Source organism: Gymnoscopelus microlampas, assembly GCF_963454915.1.
Source record: "Gymnoscopelus microlampas genome assembly, chromosome: 24".
Taxonomy (NCBI): domain Eukaryota; kingdom Metazoa; phylum Chordata; class Actinopteri; order Myctophiformes; family Myctophidae; genus Gymnoscopelus; species Gymnoscopelus microlampas.
In genome coordinates, this window is record NC_139961.1 from 34,525,128 (window position 1) to 34,550,395 (window position 25,268).

Genomic DNA, 25,268 nt, shown 5'->3' on the forward strand with positions numbered 1-25,268 from the left:
CTGCTCATTTGTATGTCCATGGCAAAAATAGAATTTTGACAAAAATGTCCACCACAAGCCAGCAGTGAAGTTTACCATTTGTTGAGGCCCATGATATAAGCTGTGTTGTGAATGAAGCCTAAATAAACTATAATGTGGGACACAAGACATCTCTGATAGCCCTGGGCATTTACAGAGCTATGAATCATGAGCCATGGCTTGACTCACACACTATATAATTATAATATAATTAAGAATATCAACTTGTTTCAAAATAAATATGTCTAATGTATGAATCTAATACTTTCTCTTCTTCATTTGTGATAGGCAAACATGCACAGAAGAGTGTCCTATTTCCCTGGAAGAGTACATGTTACTTTCCGGTCTCAAACTGGTCTCAACAAAACAGAGAGTGGAGGCCAAAGCCCAGAGAAAGAGGAAACTCCCAGACACTCACCTAGCGGACGACTTTGCCGTTTCTGCCGCCAGGGGCTCAAGCAGGGCCCAAACAGTCCGCATATCCATACTGCGTTTCCAGGAGTGACTGGGAAGTACATTTACTGTCCATCAAAAGTGATTTTATTGTACAAAGGCATGGCAAAGGAGATATCATGGAAGGAATTCCAACAATCCTCCTTCTATGCCATGGAGAAGGATAGGTAGACAGCAGAGAGGAAGAAATGAGAGATATGCCAACCCCCCCCCCCCCCCCCCCCATTTTTCCCAGCGGCTTTTAGTGCCCTTATCATGGATGGACAAGGTCTGAAAGAACTGAATCTAAACTGTAAAGAATCCTGAGCAGCTATTTGCAAAATGTACGTACTGTACATAGACAAGTGAAATTCCATTCATATTGTATGTATGGCTTCTGCTTCTTGGACATTTTTATATACTGTGAATGATGGCTGCTTCTAGCACATTGTATGTACATGTATGACTTCTGCTTCTTGCACATAACCCACGGCTGCAAAAAATATCATATATGCCTTAGGACAGTGGTTCTCAAACTTTTTCATGTCAAAATATGTTGTTCCAGGGACCCCCAGAAGCAAAGATTTGAGTTACAAATGTTTGCTTAAAAAAATATTATATTCAAAGATTTGCACAAAGTTTTACAATTTTTCAAAAATAGCAGATCTACAAGCTCATAGCGCAGCACTCGGTGCCGCGCTATGACCTTGTATATCTGCCATTTTTGAATAGCCAAAGTATAAACGGTTAAAATTATTATGATGCTATATTAACACATTTTGCTGGGGACCCCCCGGAACACCCCCAAGGACCCCTGGGGGTTCCCGGACCCCACTTTGAGAACCAATGCCTTAAGAGTTCTGTCATACCTGCCGTTCTACCTGTACAATATTTACCTCTGTCTTACCTATAATGTGTATATATATGCAGTATATATATATTTTGTATTTCATTATATCCAGAATTATTACGTTTTTATTATCTTTTTGTATTGTGTTGCATTAGCAGTGCAAAACATATGGCATAAACATTTCAATAAGTCAGTATAAGTGACAAAATAAATCCCTCTTGATTCTCTGAAACTATGATCATGTTTTCTCACAATTGAAAGCTGACAAATGACAATTAGCATGATATGAAAATTGTAAAGCTCTGAGTAAATATCTGGTTCATGTTTTTTTGAAAATAAATAGTTTCAGTTATTCTCAACCTTTTTACTTTCATGGACCCTTACTTTGATAGGCATTAGACCACGGATGAAAAAGGTTGTGCACACACATCCGTGGCCCAGGTGCAAGACAAACAAAAGTATTATAAAAAAGGAATAAAGTCTGCACACTGGTAATGCTGAAAAAAGCGTTTGTCAACGTTTCGGCCTGTTCAGACCTTCATCAGGACATATACTATGTCGTAGTGAAGGTCTGAACAGGCCGAAAAGGTTGACAACCTCAATAATTAATTAGTTCCAGGGACCCCCAGACGCAAAGATTTGAGTTAGAAATGTTCGCTTTAAAAAATATTATATTCAGATTTGCACAAATCTTCACGATTTTTGAATAGCCAAAGTAAGAAAGTGGTTACAATTATTGTGATGCTATGTTAACACTTTTTGCAAACTGAAAAATGAAATGATTCTTAGAAACGCTAGTTTTAACATTTCAGTGCTTTTTGAAAATATTCGGATACATAATTGCTTGCAGCAGGATTTTACATGAAGCAGAGCAGTTGAGAGACACACTGCCATAGTCGGGTCTTGAACCTGTGACCTACTGCTCACCAGACAGTTACTGCGCCCATTCACCTATGGCTGCCTTTAATCACAGAGGTTCTCAAACATTTTAATGTGAAGGACCCCCAAATATTTGGCCGTGGACCCCCATATGAAAAGATGTAGTGCCAGACAGATTTATATTTAAAACTTTTTAGAAAAATTGTCAAGGAACATTCTTTTTTGTTGTTGATCAAAGCAGACTAAAGAATGTAAGAACACTGTATGACAGAGAGGCAGCAAATAGCTTAGCCTGTTAAGACGCTGTCTACATGAACTAGATGATGCGGGTTCAAACCCCACTCTAACCTGGTGCTAGCAGATCTACAAGCTCACAATGCGTCACATCCTAAGCTTGTAGATCTGCTATGTTCACTACTTACCGCAGCTAAAAGGTTTGTGAACCTCTAGTTTAAAAGATGCTAATAATATATTGTTTATTGTACCTACTCCACGTATTAATTAACTAATCTACTAAACTACTAATCTACAATGCTATTAAATGCACCATGCATACAATGTTGAGATTACATGGAATCCATCTGCAGTATATATCTGCAGTACCGTCCCGCCGTCCGCGACGGTAAGGGGTGTGTTTTTGGGACGAGCGTTCCGTAACGCAAACTGAGAATTAGGCTAACAACTAGCCTGATTTAACAGGCTGCACGCGCTGAAGCTGCGTAATGCTATCAGTCAAAGATGGTTAATTGATGTGATGTAGGTGGACGCCTTTTTAGGACACCGGAAGCAAGTTGGAGTCTATTGATTCCAATGGAAGAATCGCGCAGAAACGGGAAGTAAACCGGACATTGCGTATCTTGCTGAACTAACCATCTTTGACTGATAGCATTACGCAGCTTCATCGCGTGTATCCTGTTAATCATGGCTAGTTGTTAGCCTGATTCTGAGTTTGCGTAACTACCGTTACGGAACGGTCGTCCCAAAAACACACCCCTTACCGACGCGGGTAACGGCGACCCCCGGGGACCCCCGTGGACGGTACTGCAGATATATAAATAGATGGATTCCATGTAATCTCAACATTGCACGCATGGCGCATTTAATAATTTAAAAACACGCTCTTCAGTGAAAGATTAGATAAAGGTGCAAGAGTCCGGTACAAGTTGGAAAAATGTCCTGGTTGGATTTGAACTGGGAACTTCCTGGTCACAAGCCCTGCAATTGACCCACTGCACGACAGAGATTCTTACACAGTCTGTTCACTTGCATGGTCTTCACTAAAAGTTTAGATAAAGGTGCACGAGTCCGGTAAAAGTTGGAAAGATGTCCTGGTGGAACTTGAACTCAGAACATTCTGGTTGCATGCTGTATCTAAATCACTGCACCAGAGAGGTTTTTACACATTCTGTTCACTTGGTGGTTTTTCATTGAGATTTGAACCAAGACACTTCTGTTTATAATCCCCTGTAAAATGTCTTGGGCCACAATGACATGGAAGATGCAAATGAGAACAAAATACTAACACTGAGGATTGTACAGTGTAGATTGGAGTCCACTATCCTAGAGATAAAACTCATATCAAATGGGGGTTGTGGTCTAATGCATATCAAACTTTTGATATGCATTCTCTTTCAAGGGACATATGGCACAACACAATCGTATCATGGATTTAATTGTTAAACTGCACCGTGCCACTGGACAAGTATCATTTGCATATTAACAAAGCTGTTAAAACTGACTGATTTGCCTTGCATTGATAACTATTGATTTTATCGATATATTTGGATGATATATTTGAACTGAAAAGCAAAGTAAAGAAATCAAAATGTGTTAATATAACAAATCAGAGCAGATAGTTTGTGTGTGTGTGTGTGTGTGTGTGTGTGTGTGTGTGTGTGTGTGTGTGTGTGTGTGTGTGTGTGTGCACAGAAGCAATTGTTTTGACCTTACTTCCAATGAGGACAACAGTTAAGTAAACAGGATAAGTTCATATTTCAGGTAGACAAGATCCCATTCCCAACAGTTACATTAATTACATTTTAAATGTTAAATTGCAAAGCTTAGAAACAGTCCTTCACAACAAATTGAGGTTTTTAATACTTACAGTACAAGAGTACAAATCCAGTAACTAAATTGCTTGCTTAAACAACGACATAAATCAATGTTTGGGGTTCAATCCCAGGTTTCTAACTTGCACAACATTAATAACTGACGTGTAGATGGTAGCTTCAAATAATCCTTGGAAAACATAACGTGGCTAATGCGGTTGAACCACCATGCTTCCACCCTCTGTTTCTAGCAGCTACAGTTGTTCGGTGTTATTCAGAATTATATAAACAGACTTTGACATCAAATTTCAGCAAACGTTTGGAAATGGCTCACTTGAATAATTACCACTGATGAGGAGGACCAAATGTTGTTTGCTGCATACATGTAGTGACAACAACACTGCTGACTGAGCATAACAGACTCTATTCATAGTATTCTCTTTTTCCCAGAAGCTTATTGGCCGTAGTTTTTAATATAATCACCACCATCTATTTGGTTACAATCACCTGTTCTTTGTAACCAATACATCTGCAAATACTGCAGGCATCTCCCAAGAAAGACATATCTATACAGGCTTCCATAAGACCATCATAGGGACCCTAATATATAACATTGCAAAATGACATGTAGGCTACATGAAGAATAATCACAGTGGTGAATATTGAAACATATTGTTAGAATAATCATTTGTACATTTATTGTATTGAAATAATGTCAAGTGAATTAGGCCAAACTAGGCCTACATTTGGCTGGGAACACCGAACAGAACCTCCTCAAGGACCCCTAGGGGTCCCCGCATGCCACTTTGAAAACTGAAACTGAGCTAGTGAAATATGTATGAGTTCCTATACACCCAGTGACACTGTAGGAGCAGATATATAAATAGACACACTATACACTGCTCTCCGAGAACATACATAGGAAATTGGGTATTCCTCAGAAGAGTACTCATTCATTCTCTATGGACATGCATAGCAGTAATACACTCCATATAATTCTGTTTAGGTTTAACATAAGTGAATTTTCACTAATGCATACTGAACGTTTCCTCGCATGTGCATAAATAATGCTTATTAACCTACAATGTATGAAAGATTGTCATGTACTGTAGGATGCAGAGTAGGCATTATTCTGTTAAGTTTGTGGCTTGTCGCCACCTGGTGTTAACATTTAGTTTTGCTTTTAACACATGGCTATGACAGACCTAACATTTGGGCCCTGTAGGCCTGTGGTTGTTTAGTCTGGTCTGGACACCTAATACAGCATCATAACTCAATACTTGTTTTATAATGGTGCTCGCCATTGGTCCAACTTGATTTAACCCTTTATGTTGATGATCCACAAACTGTGTGTGCTTGGCTTGGTCGAGTGGCACCTGGCAGCAACTTCAAGCTAACAAGTCAGAAATCATCAAAATAAAACCAACATCAAGCCAAGATGGTGCAACAAATGTAAATGCAAAGGATAACACTACTGTACTATGCACAATTAATAAGAATGCAAACACATATTTTCACATTTTGAGAAATTAATAAATCCCTGTACTTTTACCTCTCAGGAGACAGGGTTCCTTCGTATGTTCCTCCAGTACCTTGATGGCGTGGGTTTCCAACCTGCTAGCTGTCTCAGCAGAGGCAACCAATCTAGTGCACCTCTTCTTTGCACAAAGGCACCTTTGGGCCCTCAACTAGTGTCTCCCAGTGCTTTTGAGTTGTTCTTTTGTAGGTTAACCCTCAAAAGTTCATAGTACTCCAGTATTTAACTATGGTAGGCCTGAGACTTAAGTGAGGAACCTCAGCTCTTTGTTCAGAGACAGAGTGCTAGAACACTGTGCCACACAACAGAACCACGTGTCAAAGGGAATAGTGCTTTTGAAGTGCAATTCTGACTACAGTAGGCCTGATACTCAAACCCAGAAGCTCTTTTTCAGAGACATACTGTAGCACTGACCACTAGACCACTGTGCCACAACAACTTCAAACTCAACAGGTGTCTCCTAGTGCTTTTGAAGTGTATTTTCTGTTAGATTTCAAAACATTCTTTGGTGTTAAAGAGAGGAACTTCACCAGAGATACGTCAAGTATCAAGGCCTGGGACTCAAAGGAACCTTTGCATGTATATAATATGAACCAACTCACTGCACCACGGCACCTAGACAGGTTTCTTATAGGACTTTTGATTCTAAACTTGCTTGTGGAAACCTAAATCTACTAATCTAGACCGCAACATCATAAACCATGGTAATTCTTTGTTCATTAGTATTTTCTGCTATGAATGAAAATGTCTATTAGCGAAACATTTGCGAGTGGCAAATAACTCAAGTTAATGTCATAGCGATATGACAACATGATGTCTGAGATCCATAAGGAAGCCACAACAATATTAGACATAGTCTTGTTAAACTTATACATTTTAAAGATGACAGACAGCAAAGCATTTCCCTACAATATGTATTTATTAAATACGGTGAAATAAAAAAAAGTGTTTGTCACATCTCTCCTCTGCTGTGGTGCCATTTGTCTGTAGACAGCGTTCCAAATCCTTTTCTGGAGGGGTTTCCGGGCCATGCGTAGGGGTATCTTGACTTGTAGTAGTTTGGGGGAAAGAATATTTTAAGTACTCATTTTGTAGGAATGAATGAATTTTGAGCTGCTTGGTTAAAACCTGACAAGACGCATCTGATAATTCAAGTACTGAGAACAATGGGGGAATAAACTGAAATAAACTGACGCGTGTGAATCCAAAGCAATATCCAGTGAACATAGGACACACTTGGACATTAAGACAAACAATTGAACCTGTATTTAATGAAATGGAATAGTGAACAATATGTAACAATATGTAGCAATTCAATTATTTTGTTATCATAGAATTGCGTAACAAAATTAGTTTGGTCTAGGGATTTGGAAAATATCCTGCCATTCCAAATACAAGGTTAAGTCCCCCCCCCCCATCAACATCATACTGCAACTTGTCATCTTGTTTAGAGAACCACCGACTTATCTACTCGGGGCAGGAAACTACCCTATGTCCTCTATTAGTCACAGTGACTGTTGGATTTATTTGACCAACCAGGATGGCAGCTTTATGGCTACTTCATACTTTGTTGCCCAATACTTTAGTATATTAGTTAGTTTTCACTTGAAAATGTATAATTTCCGTTGGGAAAGGGGTTGACCAACGAAGAACAAACGTTTTGAAACATCCTGATGCACACACAGTACAGAGGTTTCATGCAGTGACATCGCTTTTATAAGAACAACATTAAGATTTGGCACATTTATGACAACATAATACAATGTGATTTATTTTTAAATATCTAAAATCTAAACGAGTCATAATTAGAATGTTTTGATAATGACATTAGCATAGTAGTCCACCATAGAGAAAGGAATGTAGTTGTTGTCATTAGTAGTGCATCTTCCAGTCAGGCAATGGCTAAAACTGACCTGACCAGAAACAGCCATGAATTTGTACCTTCAAACTGTAAATCCTGAGTATTAATTTAACTGAACGTCTACCTTCAGTCTGCAGTGCATAGATAGAGTGAGGAACAGAGAGGAATAGAGGAATAGAGGAAGAGAGAGGCAACCATGTGTGTGAAACGGAGCTGATCTGTGCTTTACGAAATCACATGGAAAAAGGAGAACCAACACTCTTGTCTTTTTAGTAGAGTCATCAGCCATTCCATTCCAGCTCTCATTAGGAAACTTCAAGGCCAGATACTAAAGCCTGAGTTATGCTTTGTTGTGCGCTGTCGTGCACCAAAAATAGATCTACAAGCTCACAACGCATAGCAGCGCAACATGTTGCGAATCAGCTATCTTCGGTGCGTGACACCAGCGCGCGGTGGTATGTGACCTCACAGTGTACTGCAGTACCCCTAACATAATATTGCATAATCCAACAAATCTGAAGTTAAATCATTTCTTTAATTGATTTTCAGGCGTTTTATCCTTTAGCCATGATGCTTGTAATTCTATAATATTGATATGATCTTATAAATCTGTAAACTGCTCTCCCTTTCCTTGCGTCTTTGCTTCATCCACAAATAACACAGCTATTTGAAGCTGTTCAAAGTCCCTTCCTTATGTGGTTCAGCCATTTTGAATCTCTACTGATTTGCATATCGCAGACATGTTTCTGTGAACTTCAAAAAGTATAAGCGCTGTACGTCCCTGTCTTGTAGGTGTCATCTTAATGTCCACAACACGCCAATAACTCAACACAGGGTTCAGCGGTTTAGCAACAGGGGGCATTGGGTGGCGTTTTCTTGCGGTGCAGGTCAACAGTGTCATCTGACACCGTGTGCTCTCCGCGGTCATCCGTGGAGAGCACGCGTCGCACCGCCTCCTCGAAGGCTGACGCCACGTTGGTGGCGTCCTTGGCGCTCGTCTCGAAGTACGGGTGACCGCCGTTCTCGCAGCACCACTGGCGCGCATCCTCAGCCGACACCTGCCGCTCGGCCACGTCCAGCTTGTTGCCCAACACGACGAACGGGAAGCTCTCGGGGTCCTTGACATCGGCGTAGTAGGCAAACTCCTTCTTCCAGTTGGCCAAGTTGCGGAAGCTCTGGCCGTCGTCGACGCTGAAGGTCAGCAGGCAGCAGTCGGAGCCGCGGTAGAAGGGAGTGCGCAAGCTGCGGAAGCGTTCCTGTCCCGCCGTGTCCCAGATCTGCAGGGTGACGTGGCGGCCATCCACCTCCAGCTCCTTGTTGAGGAACTCCACGCCGATGGTGTGGAAGAGGTGCGTGTCGAACTTGTTGGTGACGTAGCGGTTCATCAGCGACGACTTGCCCACGCCACCGTCACCCAGCAGGATGACCTTCAGCAGGGTCGACTTGGGAGACATCATGGCTGGAGCCGGGGTGGGGACAGGCCAGGGTGGAGACTGGCTGGGGCTAGGCCGGGATGGAGACTGGCCAGGTCAGGGGGGCTACAGTATCTATACCAGGGATTCAGGACACAGAAGCAACGTGGGACAAGGCTGCCACCTGAGAATGTAACCACAATGATGATATTCATTAAATAAAGCAAAGGGGAAACATGGAGCAGAATGGGATGCCATTAGTAATGCACCCGGGTGATTTTGCACCGATAACTATAAAAACTACTTAAACTTTTTCAATTGCTCACTCACTGCAGAACTTAACCAATGCTCTCTAACCTTACGAGCCAGGAATGATTATTGTATGACTACCAGTGGAATATGATTTACAGTGTCTTTGGATCCTTTGCTCTAATGCAGTGGTTCTCAACCATTTCTAGATCAGGACCCACTTGAAAATCTTGAAAGTGGGCTAAGCAGCCGAAAGGCGGCCGTGTTGAGTGGTCAGATGGGTGGGCCGAGTGCATTTTCAGAGCATGTTTATAATAATGATCAATCAATCGATTGTGTCAATAGTGGAACTAACGTAGTATACTTTAAATGCATTACCCTGTGTTTACATAACAAAACATGTTTTACCCATAATTTCCTCTATAGCAGCAGTTATCAGCCACTGGAGTACTGTGGTGGTGTTTACCTGCAAAAACACACTGCCCGCTAGCTGTATTTTGGTGTTTTCACCTTTTGTTTTGGTAGACAGGGATGTGGTCAACCAAAACTAGTGAAAATAACAAAATACAGCCAGAGGGCAGTGTGTTTCTGCAGGTAAACACCACCAGACTACACCAGTGGCTGATAATTGCCGGTACAGAGGGAAATGGTGGATAAAACATGTATTATTTTGTTATGTAAACGCATGCAGGGCAAAGTTACATACACTGACTTTAAGTTTCTATTCATCATTATCACAATGATAACAGACTTTAAGGTTTTAAAGAAAAAAATGCTGACATTTTCTATAATATTAATATTATATATTATCAGTCAACATTTTTCAACAAATGAATTCATACAGATGAATGGAAACGCTTGAACGTTTATGCAAATGAATTGCGATTATCTCTTGCGATCGGACGATTATGTAATAATTGTGACAGGCCTAAGTGAGGCTTTAAGTTAAAATTCGTATTGTGGCCGGCGTATGCACTTTTACGTCTCTAAGTTATACTTACTTTCCAAATGAAGCTTTCAGTTTCATGTCATATTGATCAGCATGTCGATTTCCATGTCAGGAAAATTACTAATTGATGTCAGTCAGCTATGTAACACAGTTACACTGCCTTAGCCTCCTCATTAGCCGATGATTAATCTAATTAATTTCTTACAGTATGTGCAACATGTAGGATGTTGGTGATATGCAGCATTGGGTATCACATGAGAGATCCACACTGAGATCACAGGACCTGCTGTTAGGCCACATGTTCTTCGGTCCTTAACTGTACATAAAAACAGTGGTGGAAGAAGTACTCCATTTTTTTACTTAAGTAAAAGTATCAATGCTACAATGCAGAAATACTCTGTTACAAGTACAAGTCTGGTATTCAGAATTTACTTGGGTAAAAGTACAAAAGTATTGGCATCAAAATGTACTTAGGGTAACAAAAGTAAAAGTACTCATTATGCAGAAATCTTCCATTTCATGTTTTGAAAATGTATAAAATAATTTGAAAATAGCAGATCTACATGGTCACAACGCCATTTTCAAATAGTCGAAGTCTATATAGGGCTGAAGTTGTTAATGTACAGTATGTTTTGTAATAATATTTAAAATCTACAAAGTAACTTAACTAGTAACTAAAGTTGTCTAATAATTGTAGTGGAGTAAAAGTACTATATTTGCCTCTGAGATGTAATGGAGTAGACGTAAAAGTATTGAAAATTGGAAATACCCCTGTAAAGTACCAAAAACAATTACTGAAGTAGAGTACTTGAGTAAATGTAATTAGTTACTTTACACCACTGTATAAAAACGTATAAAACATGAAAAGTCACTGCAAATGGTATTTCTCACCGTGTTATTATTACTGCAGACAAGTCATTTTCCATCCAAGCACCTGTGAGGGAGAGAGAAGTGAAAACAGAAGGTCATTTGTACCACAGCAGTCATTCTCATTAACCTTGTTAACCCTGATGCCCTATTTGGGGAAAATGTTCAAATAAATTCAAATGTATATTTTTTCCAATTTATTTATTTTTCATAAATAGCTAAAATAGCAGATCTACAAGCTGGTGTTGTGATGCGACACATTGTGAGCAAGTAGATGTCTATCTTTGCCATATATCGAACAACAAAGTAGGACTCAAGTGGTTAATAATAATGAATAATCTTTCAGTAAGGTTGTGGCTGTTAATGTGTGGTGCTTGTTAACAGTATAATGTGATGCGTTTTGGAGACAGAACTGCCTATAAAGCACATCTTCGTACTTGTGTCTTCAATGCAGAGAGAGAAAAGACGGACACGAAAGGTAACTATGAGGTTTTACAAAATCCATGTGGCTGTTAGCCATAGTAAAGAACTTCATTCAATCACTTAAGAGACATACCACTCAGTAGTGGCCTTGGTTCATTCCTTTCCCATGACCAATCCTATTAGACAAAATAGTTGTCAGGTTTAAGTCTCCCACCTTCAATGAGGACTTAAGTGTGCCTTTAATCCAGTAACACACTAACACACTTCCAGAGGGAGTCTAGTGTTACACTGATCACTCAAGCCACATTCCACGCCAAACTGTACTGTACTGGAGAAGAGCACGCATCCTTAAAAACAGGCCTGAATATAACCGGAGACGAGGGCAGGATAATTCTCACACATCATTCTAGATAACAAAATGAGTTTACAGTGAGATACAGTAGGCATGTGTTCTAACCCCTCAATCTGTCTGCTGTGCATACCATCCATTTAGCAAATATGATTTGGTCATTATTACAAGATGGTATCCTAAGAAAAATATATGACCCACCATACGAATTCTTGGCTTCAAAATAACAGATCCCCAAGTAGCATCTCCAGCTTTTCAATAGACCCAATGGTATTTTAATTGATAACGCATACATTGATGACTACAGGAGATATACTGTAGGCCTAAGCCTAATGAGCAAGTTGTCATAGAGATTGCTCCACTGTTATTGAAAGCACGAGAGGTTGCCCATTGAAAACAGGGAGAAATCTGGAAAGAAGACTGTCCAGAGTTGATAAGCACCACCATCTGATAAGACATGATAGGCCTGGTATGGGTGGCATGGTATCACATGATCCATAATAAACCACTCATTGCAGTATGGGTTGGGTTATAATATCTTTGCAGGGGGCATCAGACTTGTTCCAAAGTTTCGATGGTTGATTCAAAACTTGATTATTAAATTTTTTTGAACTGGCTAACAATGCCCGCCATGTCACTACTACATAGGACAGCTTCTAATAAAATGCAACCAAATGGCATGAGTAAAGCAGTCTGCAGCCAATTATCCAAGTTTCTTTTTAAGTCCATAACTTGCCTGCCATCATTAAGCAGTATAGGCCTATTTTCTGATTACCACACAGAGAGAGAGGTGCCTATCTCAGAGAAGGGTCAGACCACGAGTATTTACTTAGTTTTAGCCTAATACAAAGTTACCAATTAATATAATGATGGGCCTATTTTTGCAGCATTATTGAAAATACAGCCTATTTTGTTATTTCGTCTGCATGCCCTCCTCAAAGGCAAAAACAAAGCTCTAAACATTAAAGTATATCCCAAAGAAAAGTTGGTACACAGCTTGTCAGCTACAGTTCAGCAGTTGTCTGTTATAAATAAATAGAATTATGAATCTTTGTGTGTAAAGTGTGCCCACAACACACACACACACACACACACACACACACACACACACACACACACACACACACACACACACACACACACACACACACACACACACACACACGTGTAAAAAGGAAACTAACTGGCTGACAGAGAGGCTCAGTGGTGGAAACTAAAGTAACTAATTACATTTACTCAAGTACTATACACAAGTCAAGTAAAAGTCAATACTTTTACTTCTGCTCCACTACATCTCAGAGGCAAGTATTGTACATTTTGATATCAATACTTTTGTACTTTTACTCAAGTACATTTTAATTCCGGACTTTTACTTGTAACAGAGTATTTTAGCCCTAGAATGTCTGTGATCTTACATACATTTCAAGTATTCCAAATACACAGTCATAGATTCCCCTCGTAGGCGCGCTGTGTAGTGACGATCTGCGCGGCCGTAAAAGTGCTCTAAACTCCGTCTGTACTCACCCAATAATTAATTCCTAAGACTTGGAGTCATTTTTTGTCCTCTAGTGTCATATCCATTTGAAAGTTCTGCCAGAAAACGTGTGTTTAGTCAAATATCTCCACTTTTCCACGAGTTGCACACGGACGACTGTCTGGACGCGCTAGGGGGGCGCGATTTGACTGACGGACCCGTTTAGGTAAATGAGTCCGTCAGTCAAGTGCCCCCCTGGCGCATCCAGACAGTCGTCCGTGTGCAACTCGTGGAAAAGTGGAGATATTTGACTAAACACACGTTTTCTGGCAGAACTTTCAAATGGATATGACACTAGAGGACAAAAAATGACTCCAAGTCTTAGGAATTAATTATTGGGTGAGTACAGACGGAGTTTAGAGCACTTTTACGGCCGCGCAGATCGTCACTACACAGCGCGCCTACGAGGGGAATCTATGACTGTGTATTTGGAATACTTGAAATGTATGTAAGATCACAGACATTCTAGGGCTAAGAGTATTTATACATTGCAGTATTGATACGTTTACTTAAGTATGAAATGCGAGTAGGCTACTTTTTCCACCACTGATTGTAGATAAGACAACTGTGAAATACAAACAAATTAAATGCTTTGAACATAACCCCCCAGCTGCCAACAACAGGCTAATCTGGGTAGACCGTCAGTTTGTCCATTCTTTTTTACAGTCTATGGGGCAGACATACGCTCTCCATCGCACGACTCGACTCTTCTTTATCAGTCATACCGGTTATAATAATCAGAGACAGACAGCATCGATCGTTACTGTGGGCCTACGTACCTTTCAATGCAAAGATCGTGACACTTACTTGAACGTCCGTTAAGTTAGTATTTGGTCCATTTTACATTGAGGTCCAACGGACGGTGACACTGTGCTGCTGCTACAGCCTTGATAGAGCCGCTGATGACGCTCATATGACCCGAGTTTGTCACGCCTCCTCACATCATGCGCTCCTGTGGATGCGTTGGACACACTGGCCTTTATTGTACGGGTCTCCCTCTTTCCTTGGTGTTTCGCCCGGGTGGGATATGCCTATCTAACCCTAATCATAACCTTAATCTCACTAAAACTATGCCTAAACCAAACCTTAACCCTAACCTTAACCTCACAAAAACTATGCCTAACCCTAACCTTGACCTCAGAGGAACCGAAACCTAAACCTAACCTCAAACCACGCCCACCTGGGCGAAACACTGTGAACAGAGAGAGTCCGTTTATGGGACGTCACTGCAGAGCCCAGTGGTTCTTAAACCTTTGCATGTCAAGGAAAGGACATAAACAGTGGTAGAAAAAGTACTCACATTTTTTACTTAAGTAAAAGAATCAGTACTGCAATGTAGAAATACTCTGTTACAAGTAAAAGTCCTGAGTAAAGTGCAAAAGTAGGCTATTGATATAAAAATGTACCAAAATTAGAAAGTACTCATTATGCAGAATGTCCAGTTTGACAAGTTTTCAAATACATACAAAATAATTAAAAAATAGCAGATCTACAAGCTCACAATGTTTCGCATGTGATGATGTATGTTTTGTAATAATAATCAAAATCTACAAAGTAACTAAAGTCAAGGACCCCCAAATTAATTTGTATTTTGCCGCAAACCCCCACCTGAAAAGATTGTGCCAGCTATAGGGGCCCCCATAGCCTAAAACATTTGTGTTGTTAAAAATGTTCCAAAAATATTCCAAATGTTTTGTTTTTTTGGTAGATTTATATATAGTTTTGATCCTATATTAACACATTTCACTGGGGACCCCCTGGAACCCAGCTGACCCCCTGAGAACCAGCTGATGTAGCCTTTCTGCAGGCCTGTAGTAGTGGAAGCATTGTACAGGAACTTTAAGTCTATGTACACAACATATCAGTGTTTAGTTCAGGTATCAAGTTAATTCATTATCAATTAATTAATTATTATCATTTTTTAATTATTGTTACCTTACCTCTTGTACAGTATCGCTCTAATACTAGCCTACTGCGCTGCTGCAATGATGACAAGATGACAACTGAATCTCCCTCGGGGATAATACAAATCTATCAAACTGACTGTATGGACCAGAGTGAAATATTTCCTATACTTCATCAGCAATTCAACACTTCTTGATTCACCAGTGCAGAGCATAGTGTGGCTGTGTGAGAGTGGTGGATCTGTGGCTTTGTTTGCAATCTGTAGGCTACTACATTTCTTTGTTTCTTTTTGAGGTGTGGTGTTTTGCTTAGATTTGTCATCTGATCTCACAACTGAAAGCTGAGGTTAAACAAGCTGAAATGAGAGACTGTCTGAGACAGACAGAGAGAGAGGAGACAGACAGACAGGGCATGGGAAACTGATAGCCTCACTGTGATTGACAGGGTGAAAGGCTTTATTCCACAGGAACAGGAAAGATTGGGAGCTATATCTTGAAAGCAGGCACTTAGTGATGTCTGAGTTGTGATAGCACCTCTGTCCAACTGACGAGATGCTGTACTGTAGGTCTACATCTCACAGAACTTATAGCTGGGAGAGCAAGGGCTGTTTTACATTCAGACCAATTTGTCTCCTTAACCCATTAAAACCTGAGGCCGATTCTACAAATGCCTTCTAAATCAGTAGTTCTCACACTTTCAAGATTTTTCAAAAATAGCAGATGTACAAACTCACAGCGCTGCACGAGCTGTGAGCTTGTATATCAGAATTCTTTTTGCTTATGCGTTCCCGGTTTTAATGGGTTTTTAAGTGTTGAAAATGGGGAGTTACAACCAGGGCTGCACAATCACTAAAACGATAATCCATATTATTTGGGTGAATGTTGTAATCACAATTATTAATCACAATTATTGATTATTTCTGGTGGAAAACAGATTGATTTTACACCTTTTAGGCCTTTGTTTCTCAGTGTGCTTCTCGCTGTGGTCTTTGGTCCAATAGTATCTAATATTCTCTGTGATTGTGCTGTTCTTCTGTGAGCCTGATGGATGAAGAAATGGGTTGTACAATGTTCTGGCTATTAATCCTTGCATAATGGTGAGGAGACGAGGGCATGCCCCGCTACTTGCAAGTAGCAACAGCTCTCAAAATAAGATGTTTGAATTCATTTCATGCTTATATAACCTAAAATCATGACTCTTGTATTATTTTTGCTTGATTGTGCAGCCCTAGTTACAACATTTACATTGCAAAAAGAAAATACTACCGGGAAAACATATATTTATGAAATCATAGAAAGAACAGGAAAACAATTATGGTAAAATTGGTAATTATGAAATCACAACACTTGTACAAGCTTGCTCCTCTGTGTTGCAGGATATTAAAGCCTCATTTATGCTCCGTCGCACAACGGTGTTGAATGGTGAAAATAGAGCAGGCCTTCAAGCTCGCAATGTGGCGTATCTGTGATGCGTTGTGAGCTTGTAGGTCTGCTATTTTCAACGTGCAACACCGGCGTGCGACAAAGTATGATTCAGGCTTATATTGTACAATGTAGGCCTACATCTATACTTCCAAATGCGATCTACAATGACTCGTCAAAATGCGGAGACCTTATCATACACTCAATTATAAAAAAAGAAAGGCTTGAAATTCCTAGTGAAATTCCTTGAATACAGCTTTAATTGCTCAATTGAAGTCATATCACACAGGCATAAGGCATAGTCACACAAGTGTTTCATATTAGTCAATAAATACGGCAGGCAATCATTAACATGGTTGCAGATGGGGTTAAAAGATGTATTTTATTTAGGAAATGGCAATACCATTTTTGCGCTGCTAAATCAGCTATTTTCGGTGTGCGACACGACGCACAACTAAGTATAAATGAATCTTAGGGCCACAGGGGGCATTCCAAAACCAGTCAGTAGGTTATGATGTCGCAGGATGTGAGTCATTGTGCCACATAAGCCTTGCAGAGAGCAAAGGATCATGGTACATTAGCCCCCCCCCTCCCGGCACAGTGCTCGCTCGCGCGCACACACACACACACACACACACACACCCCTAAGGAGCTAGATTACTGAGTCACATGCTCACTGTATTCTAAGGGGTCACATGTCTCATCCAACCGGTCTGCTATGCTCCAAATGAATGGGATATTGTAGGGTGCTTGGCCCATTTCCGTGTATTGACATGCATGCGCGCGCACTCTCACACACACACACACACACACACACACACACACACACACACACACACACACACACACACACACACACACACACACACACACACACACACACACACACACACACACACACACACACACACACACACACACACGAATATGTGCTTAGTCACTCACTTCCAATATACATATACTGTATAGGAGAAAATACTACAACATTCAAGGTATTCCTCATTCTCTACCTCTAAAACTGTAGTGTACAGAGTACACTTGTAATAGTGCTTATTCTTTTTTACTGTCCAAGAATTTAAAATCATCCTTTGAAATGTCAAATAGTTTGTTTAAATTTCCTGCAAAACAATCACTTTATGTCCTGTACATGTACTTTGCCAACACATTCTCACTCCCAACTCATCACATACAGACGCTTGGTCAGGACTCAGGACCCCATGGCATCACTCGGCCACGCACCGGGTACCCCAATTTTTCAATGTGATTGTGCAGGAAATGAACTGTTACAGGTCTGTAACTCTGAGAGTGTAAATTTAAATGAACACAGAGAATGTGACATTGTAGATTGGGGTCCCAATTGTTACAGACCTGTAAGAGTCCATTTGGACCCCTGGTGGGCCCTGGACCAGACGGAGAAACAGTGTGATACAGTATACTGTGTTGTCACATGACTGATAGTTTTGCGTGTCCAGCCAATCTTTATCCACTCTGAACGGAGGCCTGCTCATTTGAAACAGTGGATAGAATGAGCAAGTAGCTCCCTCACTGGGGCGTGACTAAACTGTGATAAAGCACTGGTGACAGGACCAAAGTCTGTCTGTTTTTCCAACCAGGTGGGAACCAAAATGAAATCGAACAAATGATATCTATCATCTAAATTGGAAGAGAAATGTATTAAAACATTGCCTGAGATTTCTGCACTGCACAATATTAACAGACACATATCAACAACCTTTGTCGGTGTAACTTTACTTTCTACTTTTGCCATGTTTGTCTCACTGAGTAGTTTAATGTAACTGGGCGAGCCCCTCCCCGCTATGGAACTGCTCTTGCCAATACTACTATCCACTTTTCACTTTCAATGTTCCCTAGGCTTTCAATCTCAGAAAAAAAACATGGGATGGCTGACGTCTGAATGCGGACGTGATGAGAACAAAAAAGTTAAGAACATTGACAACCAGCCAGGTGCGCTGCCAGATGCAGGTTTTGCACCACTCACAGCGGCCACATGCTCCCAGGCCTCACTGGGCTCGAATCCGCTTCTGCTGACAAAGCAATTTGCCTAACGAGTACAGATAGAGGTGGGAATCTGTTATGATATGTCATCGTCAACATTGAACACAAAAGGGCATCCTCTGCCTCAGCATCAGACGCAAAAGATACCTGACCAAGTGTCAAAATATGACGACTCAGAAGAAAGACAAAACTTAGATGAAGACTACATCCATATAGACCTGGGGGCTGGGGGGTGGAGGGGGTCAAAGGCAGTTCCAGCCACTGTGGTACCACTGCTCCCCACACCCACTGCAGGTCACAAATGTCATGGCATCCGCGTCTGGGCCTCCGCGTTGCGCCCAGGCGGGAAGAAAAAGTATCCCGCGAGAGACTTGTGTCACCGTGGAGTCCAAACTGTCACACCGCCTGCAGCGTATCTTCTGTGACGGGGTTCCCTCTACCCCCCGAGGGAGCTGCCGCTCGCTTACGGCCCGAGACGTGTACTCTTCCCTCAGCCGCTGAAGCTCCTCGCTGGCCATCTCTTCTGCAGACATCCGGGCGAAGGCCCCGGGCGTCAGCGAGCCGCTAAGCAGGCCCTGGCGGAGGTGACCGCTTTTGGGGTTCCTGAGGTTGGCCACCTTGCTCCTAACACAGGCCTTGTATTTGAGTTGGTTGGCAGCGTGGAGGTGGTGGATGCTCTGCTCAATATCTCTGGCCAGCGCCGACACCTTCTCCTCCGGTTCTGACGAATCGGGTGCATCTGAGGCGAGGGCACCGAGAAGGAGATGGACGCATTTGGATCTCAGGGCTGAGAAATCACCAGTGGCATTCAGTGTTCCGGGAGTTTCTGAACCAGAGCGGACAGAGGAAATCGTGGTGGACTGTTCGACTTTCACCAACGTTTCTGCCGTGGAATTATGGCACACACCGCCCCCACCATCCCATGTGTGGCTGTGTGTGGGGCTGATGTGGACATCCACCTCCCTACAAACCGTGTTGTCATCTGTATCAGCACTATGATCTGTAACACCTGCACTGCCAGATAGCTTCCCTTTGTTTTTATTGCATATTGCTGCACACCTGTCTCGTAATGTTTGATCAGAGTGACCATATAACTTCTTCCATTTGGACAGCAAGCGCTTGACTGTTCTTTTCACAGATTCATCGGAGCAGGTCTTCAGAATCTTGTAGAGGACGTTGACAATGTCTGTGTTTTGCAGCTGCTCCACCGTGATGCAAGTGTTGCCGAGGTCACTCAGGAGGGCTGTGAGGTTCCCAAAGCTTCGCTCTGTGTTGAGTTTCTCCATTTGAATAGCATAGTGGATTATTTCTTTTGAGTCCATGGTGGCTGGGAGAAAAGACAAGATAAACAATGAGATCAACAGACATTCAAATTACCATTCAACCTACAAATAGTTATGTATTAACTAGTGTGATACAGAACGCATGCCCCTTCGGTCATGCAATAACATGGTCATTGTAGTCTATTTAGTGCAGTACCCATTATCATAGTACTTGGAGGCCAGGGTATGAGGTCAGTACAATGACGTAATATTGATGACATCAGAGATCTATGGGCATAAAAGGGCCACAGCCATTCATGACAATTATTATTAACCACTTGAACCCCAGCATCTGTATTGTGGGGAAAGCTTTCGCTGAAAATAACAGACCGACAAGCTCACAATCGGCTATTTTCACCTGGAGCTTTCCCCACCATTACAGAAAACAGAGAAGACACTAGTATCGAGCCCTGATGGACTCCGGTTACCCATATGAGGTTTAAGTGGTTAAATACACCTGGCCACAACTAACTTTGGCTGCAGTCACAATGTCTGCTGTGAAAAGGGTCTAATGTTATCGTTGACTTATGGTGATGGTATCTTTAAATGATATTGTTTATTCGTTGTCTTTTACAACCAACAGACAAGAACTATGCGCCCAATTCTTCAGATGTACTGTGTTTTGATTGATTGATTGAATACTTATTAGCAGTTTGCAAAGAAAGCACAGGAAAGTACAGTTCAATACAAGGTCAGCTCAGCTGAGAGGATTTAAAACCCAAGAAAGCCTATGGCGTTTCCATTGGGGTCCGTTGTAGGCTACTCAATTCATAGAAACATTTAATGACAGACAGATATACACTACTTAGCCCTAGAATGTCTGTGATCTTACATACATTTGAAATGTATGTAAGATCACAGACATTCTAGGGCTATACACTACTATGCAAAACATCAGTTTGAAAACAGAAAAACAAAAATATGTACAGCCTAGTCATTTGTTGTTGACCGACGTTGGTCACTTTAATAGCAGATTCATTCAAATATTTGATTAAAGGTGATGCAAGTGGTTTACCTGAACTCCTTTTATTTATTTCCATGTTCGGCAAATATTTCCCACATAACAAAAACAAACGTCTATGTAAGCAGCCATGTTGGATTTATTGTGGGGGAAATAGTATACCACTAGATGGCGACGTAACCTCACATATTCTTACTGTCAAAGTGATCAGGGTTATATTAGGACTGGTTATTATGGTTATATCAAGGCCCATAATTAAAACATTACTTTGAGTTCAGTGGAAAGAGTAATAACAGTAGTAATAACAGCAGTAGTAATTGTTCCCTGTCTGAAGCATGCTGTACAAAGTGTGGAGTTTATGAAATGCATGCTAATAAATGCGTAGTAGTCAAGGAGCCAAATGTTTGAGTGTTACTTGAAAAGTGTTATAATATACATATTAAGTCTCGGTGACAAGAGATTCTGTTTAAACAGCAGGAAGGGAGTGGATGGGCGTTGGTGTGACTTACTGAGGATGTTTTGGGCTTATATTATTATAATGTTAAATGACAGGGCAGATCATGCAGATGACTCTGATAGCTGTGTGTTTCCCATTTGAGGACAATGACACCAAAATCGTGCCAAAAGGTGGCTACCATCTTCCCATAACTTTACAAAAACTACTCACCGACACGCCCTGATGGCAACGGATCTTTGTCTGGCGAGTTATGAAAGCACTACTATACCAAATCACAATACAATGACACAGCCCATTTGTGCAGTAACAGTTTAGGTTTATTAACCCTACACAGTGCAGTTGATGTCGACATGATGCAACAGCATATTTTGGTTCAACGAGTTACTACATATCTAAGCCATTGATAACCACAGAAGAGATGAATGCTTGACAGAAACTCAAATAGGCCATGAACTCCCATTTTCTGTAGTGTACTGCATTATATTATTGTGGCAATGGCACACTTCCCTCTTTACTCTATGGTTGTGATACTTAGAACAATTTGCAGGGGTGTATATACCTGCATGCAGAAACATGCAGCCCTCATACTGAAGCAACAAAGAACAGGCCATGTAGCCTATATATACAAGACCAGGCAAGTCTCTCTGCTCTTGCAAAATGATATCGTGTGTTATGTTGGTGGATAATAGATGCTTTGGGTAATATATGGTTGTGACATTTGTAGCAAATTCAGCCATGTAGCAATGTCGTTGTCGACTTAATTACTAAGCTGCAAAGTGTCCTCTTGATTCAAAGCCAACAGTGTAGGGAATTTAGAGTTATTTAGTGAGATGTCCAATTTGTCAAACATGACAAACATATAACTAGAATATGTATGTGGATGGGGAGAATATAAAGCCTACAGAATATGGAATCTTTGACTGTCAGGGCACAGCCCTTGCATTCCTTGTAACTTCATGCCCTGATTTTGTGCAAGTGTGTATCAGATACACATCTGGTGTGTGTGTGTGTGTGTGTGTGTGTGTGTGTGTGTGTGTGTGTGTGTGTGTGTGTGTGTGTGTGTGTGTGTGTGTGTGTGTGTGTGTGTGTGTGTGTGTGTGTGTGTGTGTGTGTGTGTGTGTGTGTGTGTGTGTGTGTGTGTGTGTGTGTGTGTGTGTGTGTGTGTGTGTGTGTGTGTGTGTGTGTGTGTGTGTGTGTACGTGCGTGCGTGCGTGCGTGCGTGTGCGCGCGTGCGTGTGTGTGTGTGTGTGTGTGTGCGCGTGTGTGTGTGTGTGTGTGTGTGTACGTACGTGTGTGTGCATGGGTTTTAAACTGATGTTTTGTTCACTTACACTATATAGTGATGTCCAATTGAACATCAAGTTTGTTCCAACTTTAAGGCCTAAGTAACATAACTTGTTTCATTACGTTTCACAGTACATCTCAACAACTGTAGTTCTATAATAGAAACTTAATGTAGTTGTATTATGCCAATTTGATTATCCATTGTCAATGTGTTTTCATAATAGAGTGTATCAGTCTGAGAAGTGTGGCTGTTACGTGACTTATTAACACAAAAGGCTACATGCACTGCTTTGCGAACACTCTCTATAGCTTGCATTAAAAAGTTGTTTTAGAAAAGCCTGAAGGCATTAGCTCTAAGGACCCGGAGATTGAATTGATTTGGTGTCCATTGTCACTAAAGAGCTTCAGGCTCCAAGAACCTTTTAAACATTAGCTTTTTAAAAGCCCAAATGGAAGCAAAGGCTTTTAGGAAGCTTTTAAACACTGTTAATGTTTAACTTTATCCTCATTACACAAGTCTGCTGTCGGTTTATGAAGTTTTCTGTTGGTACATCCATTGTTACAATCTACATTTAGTACGAGGACCGTAACAACATTTATTAAAGCACATGGAAAGTGTTTATGCACCTGTGGTGTTTGTGTGCGTGCGTGCGTGTGTCTGTGATTTTGTGTGTCTGTGTGTGTGTGTGTGTGTGTGTGTGTGTGTGTGTGTGTGTGTGTGTGTGTGTGTGTGTGTGTGTGTGTGTGTGTCTGTGATTGTGTGTCTGTGATTTTGTGTGTGTGTCTGTGTCTGTCTGTCTGTGATTTTGTGTGTGTGTGTGCGTGCGTGCGTGCGTGCGTGTGTGTCTGTGATTGTGTGTGTGATTGTGTGTGTGTGTGTGTGTGTGTGTGTGTGTGTGTGTGTGTGTGTGTGTGTGTGTGTGTGTGTGTGTGTGTGTGTGTGTGTGTGTGTGTGTGTGTGTGTGTGTGTGTGGTGGGGCGGGTGTGTGTGTGGGTGTGAGAGAAAATCTCAATAGCCTCCATACATAGATAGAGAGAAAGAGATATTTGGTGAGATGGGTGGGGTCGGGCCAGCTTAGGCCTTGAATGAAAAACCTCTTATTATGAAGAGACTCTCTCCCAGCACCACACAAACAAAGCGGTACACCCCCGCCTTTTCTCTACGCAGCCACAAATGATTTGAATTCCTGAGAAACCCGCACAAGACCACTCGGATCTTATCAAATGTTTTTTCCTTGGGCCCTCTGGTGCAGTCTCTCTCTGCTGTCTGGCCTCACTGGTGGTGAGGCTGAGGCTTCCTCCTTATCTGACATGAATGGAATTTTACCAGAGCTCTGAGCCCCCTGAGCTCTGACGACCACAGGGGGGCGCTCTCCACTATGTGGTGATTTCATTGGACTCCTGGCCCCATGGCCCAGAGGGACGGCTGGTCCCGCTGTGATTGGCTAGTTTTAGTTGTCAGGAGACAGCAGTCAAAACGTGGACAGCAACAGGCAGTGGTGGAAGAAGAAGTTCTCAATTTGAGTAAAAGTAGCAATGCCACAAATGTAGAAATACAAGTACAAGTCTGGTATTCAGAATTTACTTGAGTAAAAGTACAAAAGTATTGGCATTAAAATATACTTGAAAATAGCCTCGCGACGCGTTGTGAGCTTGAAGATCTGCACTTTTCAAAATAATTTAACACATTTTGTGAAATTCGGCATATTGTACTTTTACTTTTGGTCCTTTAAGTATACTTAGATGCCAATACTTTTATACTTTTACTCAAGTGCATTTTGAATAACGGACTTTCACTTGTAACAGAGTATTTCCACATTGCAGTATTGATACTTTTACTTAAGTAACAAATGAGAGTACTTTTTCCACCACTCATCATACATCATTTTGCCTGAAACTAGAGGTTGCCTTGCAACTAACTAGCCAATCACATGGGGGGACCATGCAGAATTCCAGGCTATGGGATTTTTTTTTTAACCCTTTAGAGCGCTGAGGATGTAGCATCGTCCGTTCGCATGGTTCGCACCCGAACCTTATTGGTTTTACTCTATGATCCGAACGCCCACGCACACGCGGCCCCACCCCAGAGGTTCACGCACGTAGAGGTGAATGACAACGTGGTAATAGGAAAGGCCCCCTCAGGTTCACACACACACACACACACACACACACACACACACACACACACACACACAGTTTATTTGGATGTTATTTCATAATATGATGTAATGTGCATCAGAGGTTCTTTCTCGGTCAGGGGAACCTCAGGGTTCCTTGAGGCAGGGGGAACCAAATGGACCCTTATTACAGCCAGGTCTGTAAGAGCATACATACAGTACAAAAGGAGCCAAATGGACCCCCACAGCCAGGTCTGTAAGAGCGTACATACAAAAGGAACCAAATGGACCATCAGGTCCATTTGGTTCCATTTGTTCACTCTCAGAGTTATGGGGGTCCTTGACATTTAAAAAAAGAAGTAGTTTGAGAACATACT

The 25,268-nt window shown here is 41.4% G+C and overlaps 2 protein-coding genes across 5 annotated transcripts; both read right to left on the bottom strand.

The window, feature by feature from the left end:
* Positions 1 to 7,453: 7,453 nt before the first annotated feature.
* LOC311040734 (ras-related protein Rab-9A-like) lies at positions 7,454 to 14,336 on the bottom strand. Of its 4 annotated transcripts, none has more exons than XM_084051088.1 (3): positions 14,216 to 14,336; positions 11,127 to 11,169; positions 7,454 to 9,221 (listed from the first exon to the last, which is right to left on the bottom strand). In XM_084051088.1, the coding sequence occupies exon 3, from the start codon at positions 9,080 to 9,082 to the stop codon at positions 8,471 to 8,473; it is 612 nt and encodes a 203-aa protein (XP_083907214.1). In that variant the 5' UTR covers positions 9,083 to 9,221; positions 11,127 to 11,169; positions 14,216 to 14,336; the 3' UTR covers positions 7,454 to 8,470. The 4 variants fall into 4 exon arrangements, with proteins under 4 accessions (XP_083907214.1, XP_083907213.1, XP_083907215.1 ...); XM_084051087.1 differs by having other exon boundaries at positions 14,188 to 14,295; XM_084051089.1 differs by lacking the exon at positions 11,127 to 11,169 and having other exon boundaries at positions 14,188 to 14,275.
* A 2,826-nt stretch (positions 14,337 to 17,162) lies between these two features.
* On the bottom strand, positions 17,163 to 21,160 carry tceanc (transcription elongation factor A N-terminal and central domain containing). Its single transcript, XM_084051105.1, has 2 exons — positions 21,088 to 21,160; positions 17,163 to 20,077 (listed from the first exon to the last, which is right to left on the bottom strand). The coding sequence occupies exons 1-2, from the start codon at positions 21,110 to 21,112 to the stop codon at positions 18,993 to 18,995; spliced, it is 1,110 nt and encodes a 369-aa protein (XP_083907231.1). The 5' UTR covers positions 21,113 to 21,160; the 3' UTR covers positions 17,163 to 18,992.
* Between the last annotated feature and the right edge of the window lie 4,108 nt (positions 21,161 to 25,268).

Bases quoted from the DNA above. Each gene is read 5' to 3' on its own strand.
- LOC311040734 (XM_084051088.1), bottom strand. From the start codon at position 9,082: ATGATGTCTCCCAAGTCGACCCTGCTGAAGGTCATCCTGCTGGGTGAC.
- tceanc (XM_084051105.1), bottom strand. From the start codon at position 21,112: ATGGAAATAAATAAAAGGAGTTCAG. The intron at 20,078-21,087 runs GTAAACCACTTG...CTTTTCTCCCAG, and splicing joins AATAAATAAAAGGAGTTCAG to CCACCATGGACTCAAAAGAA.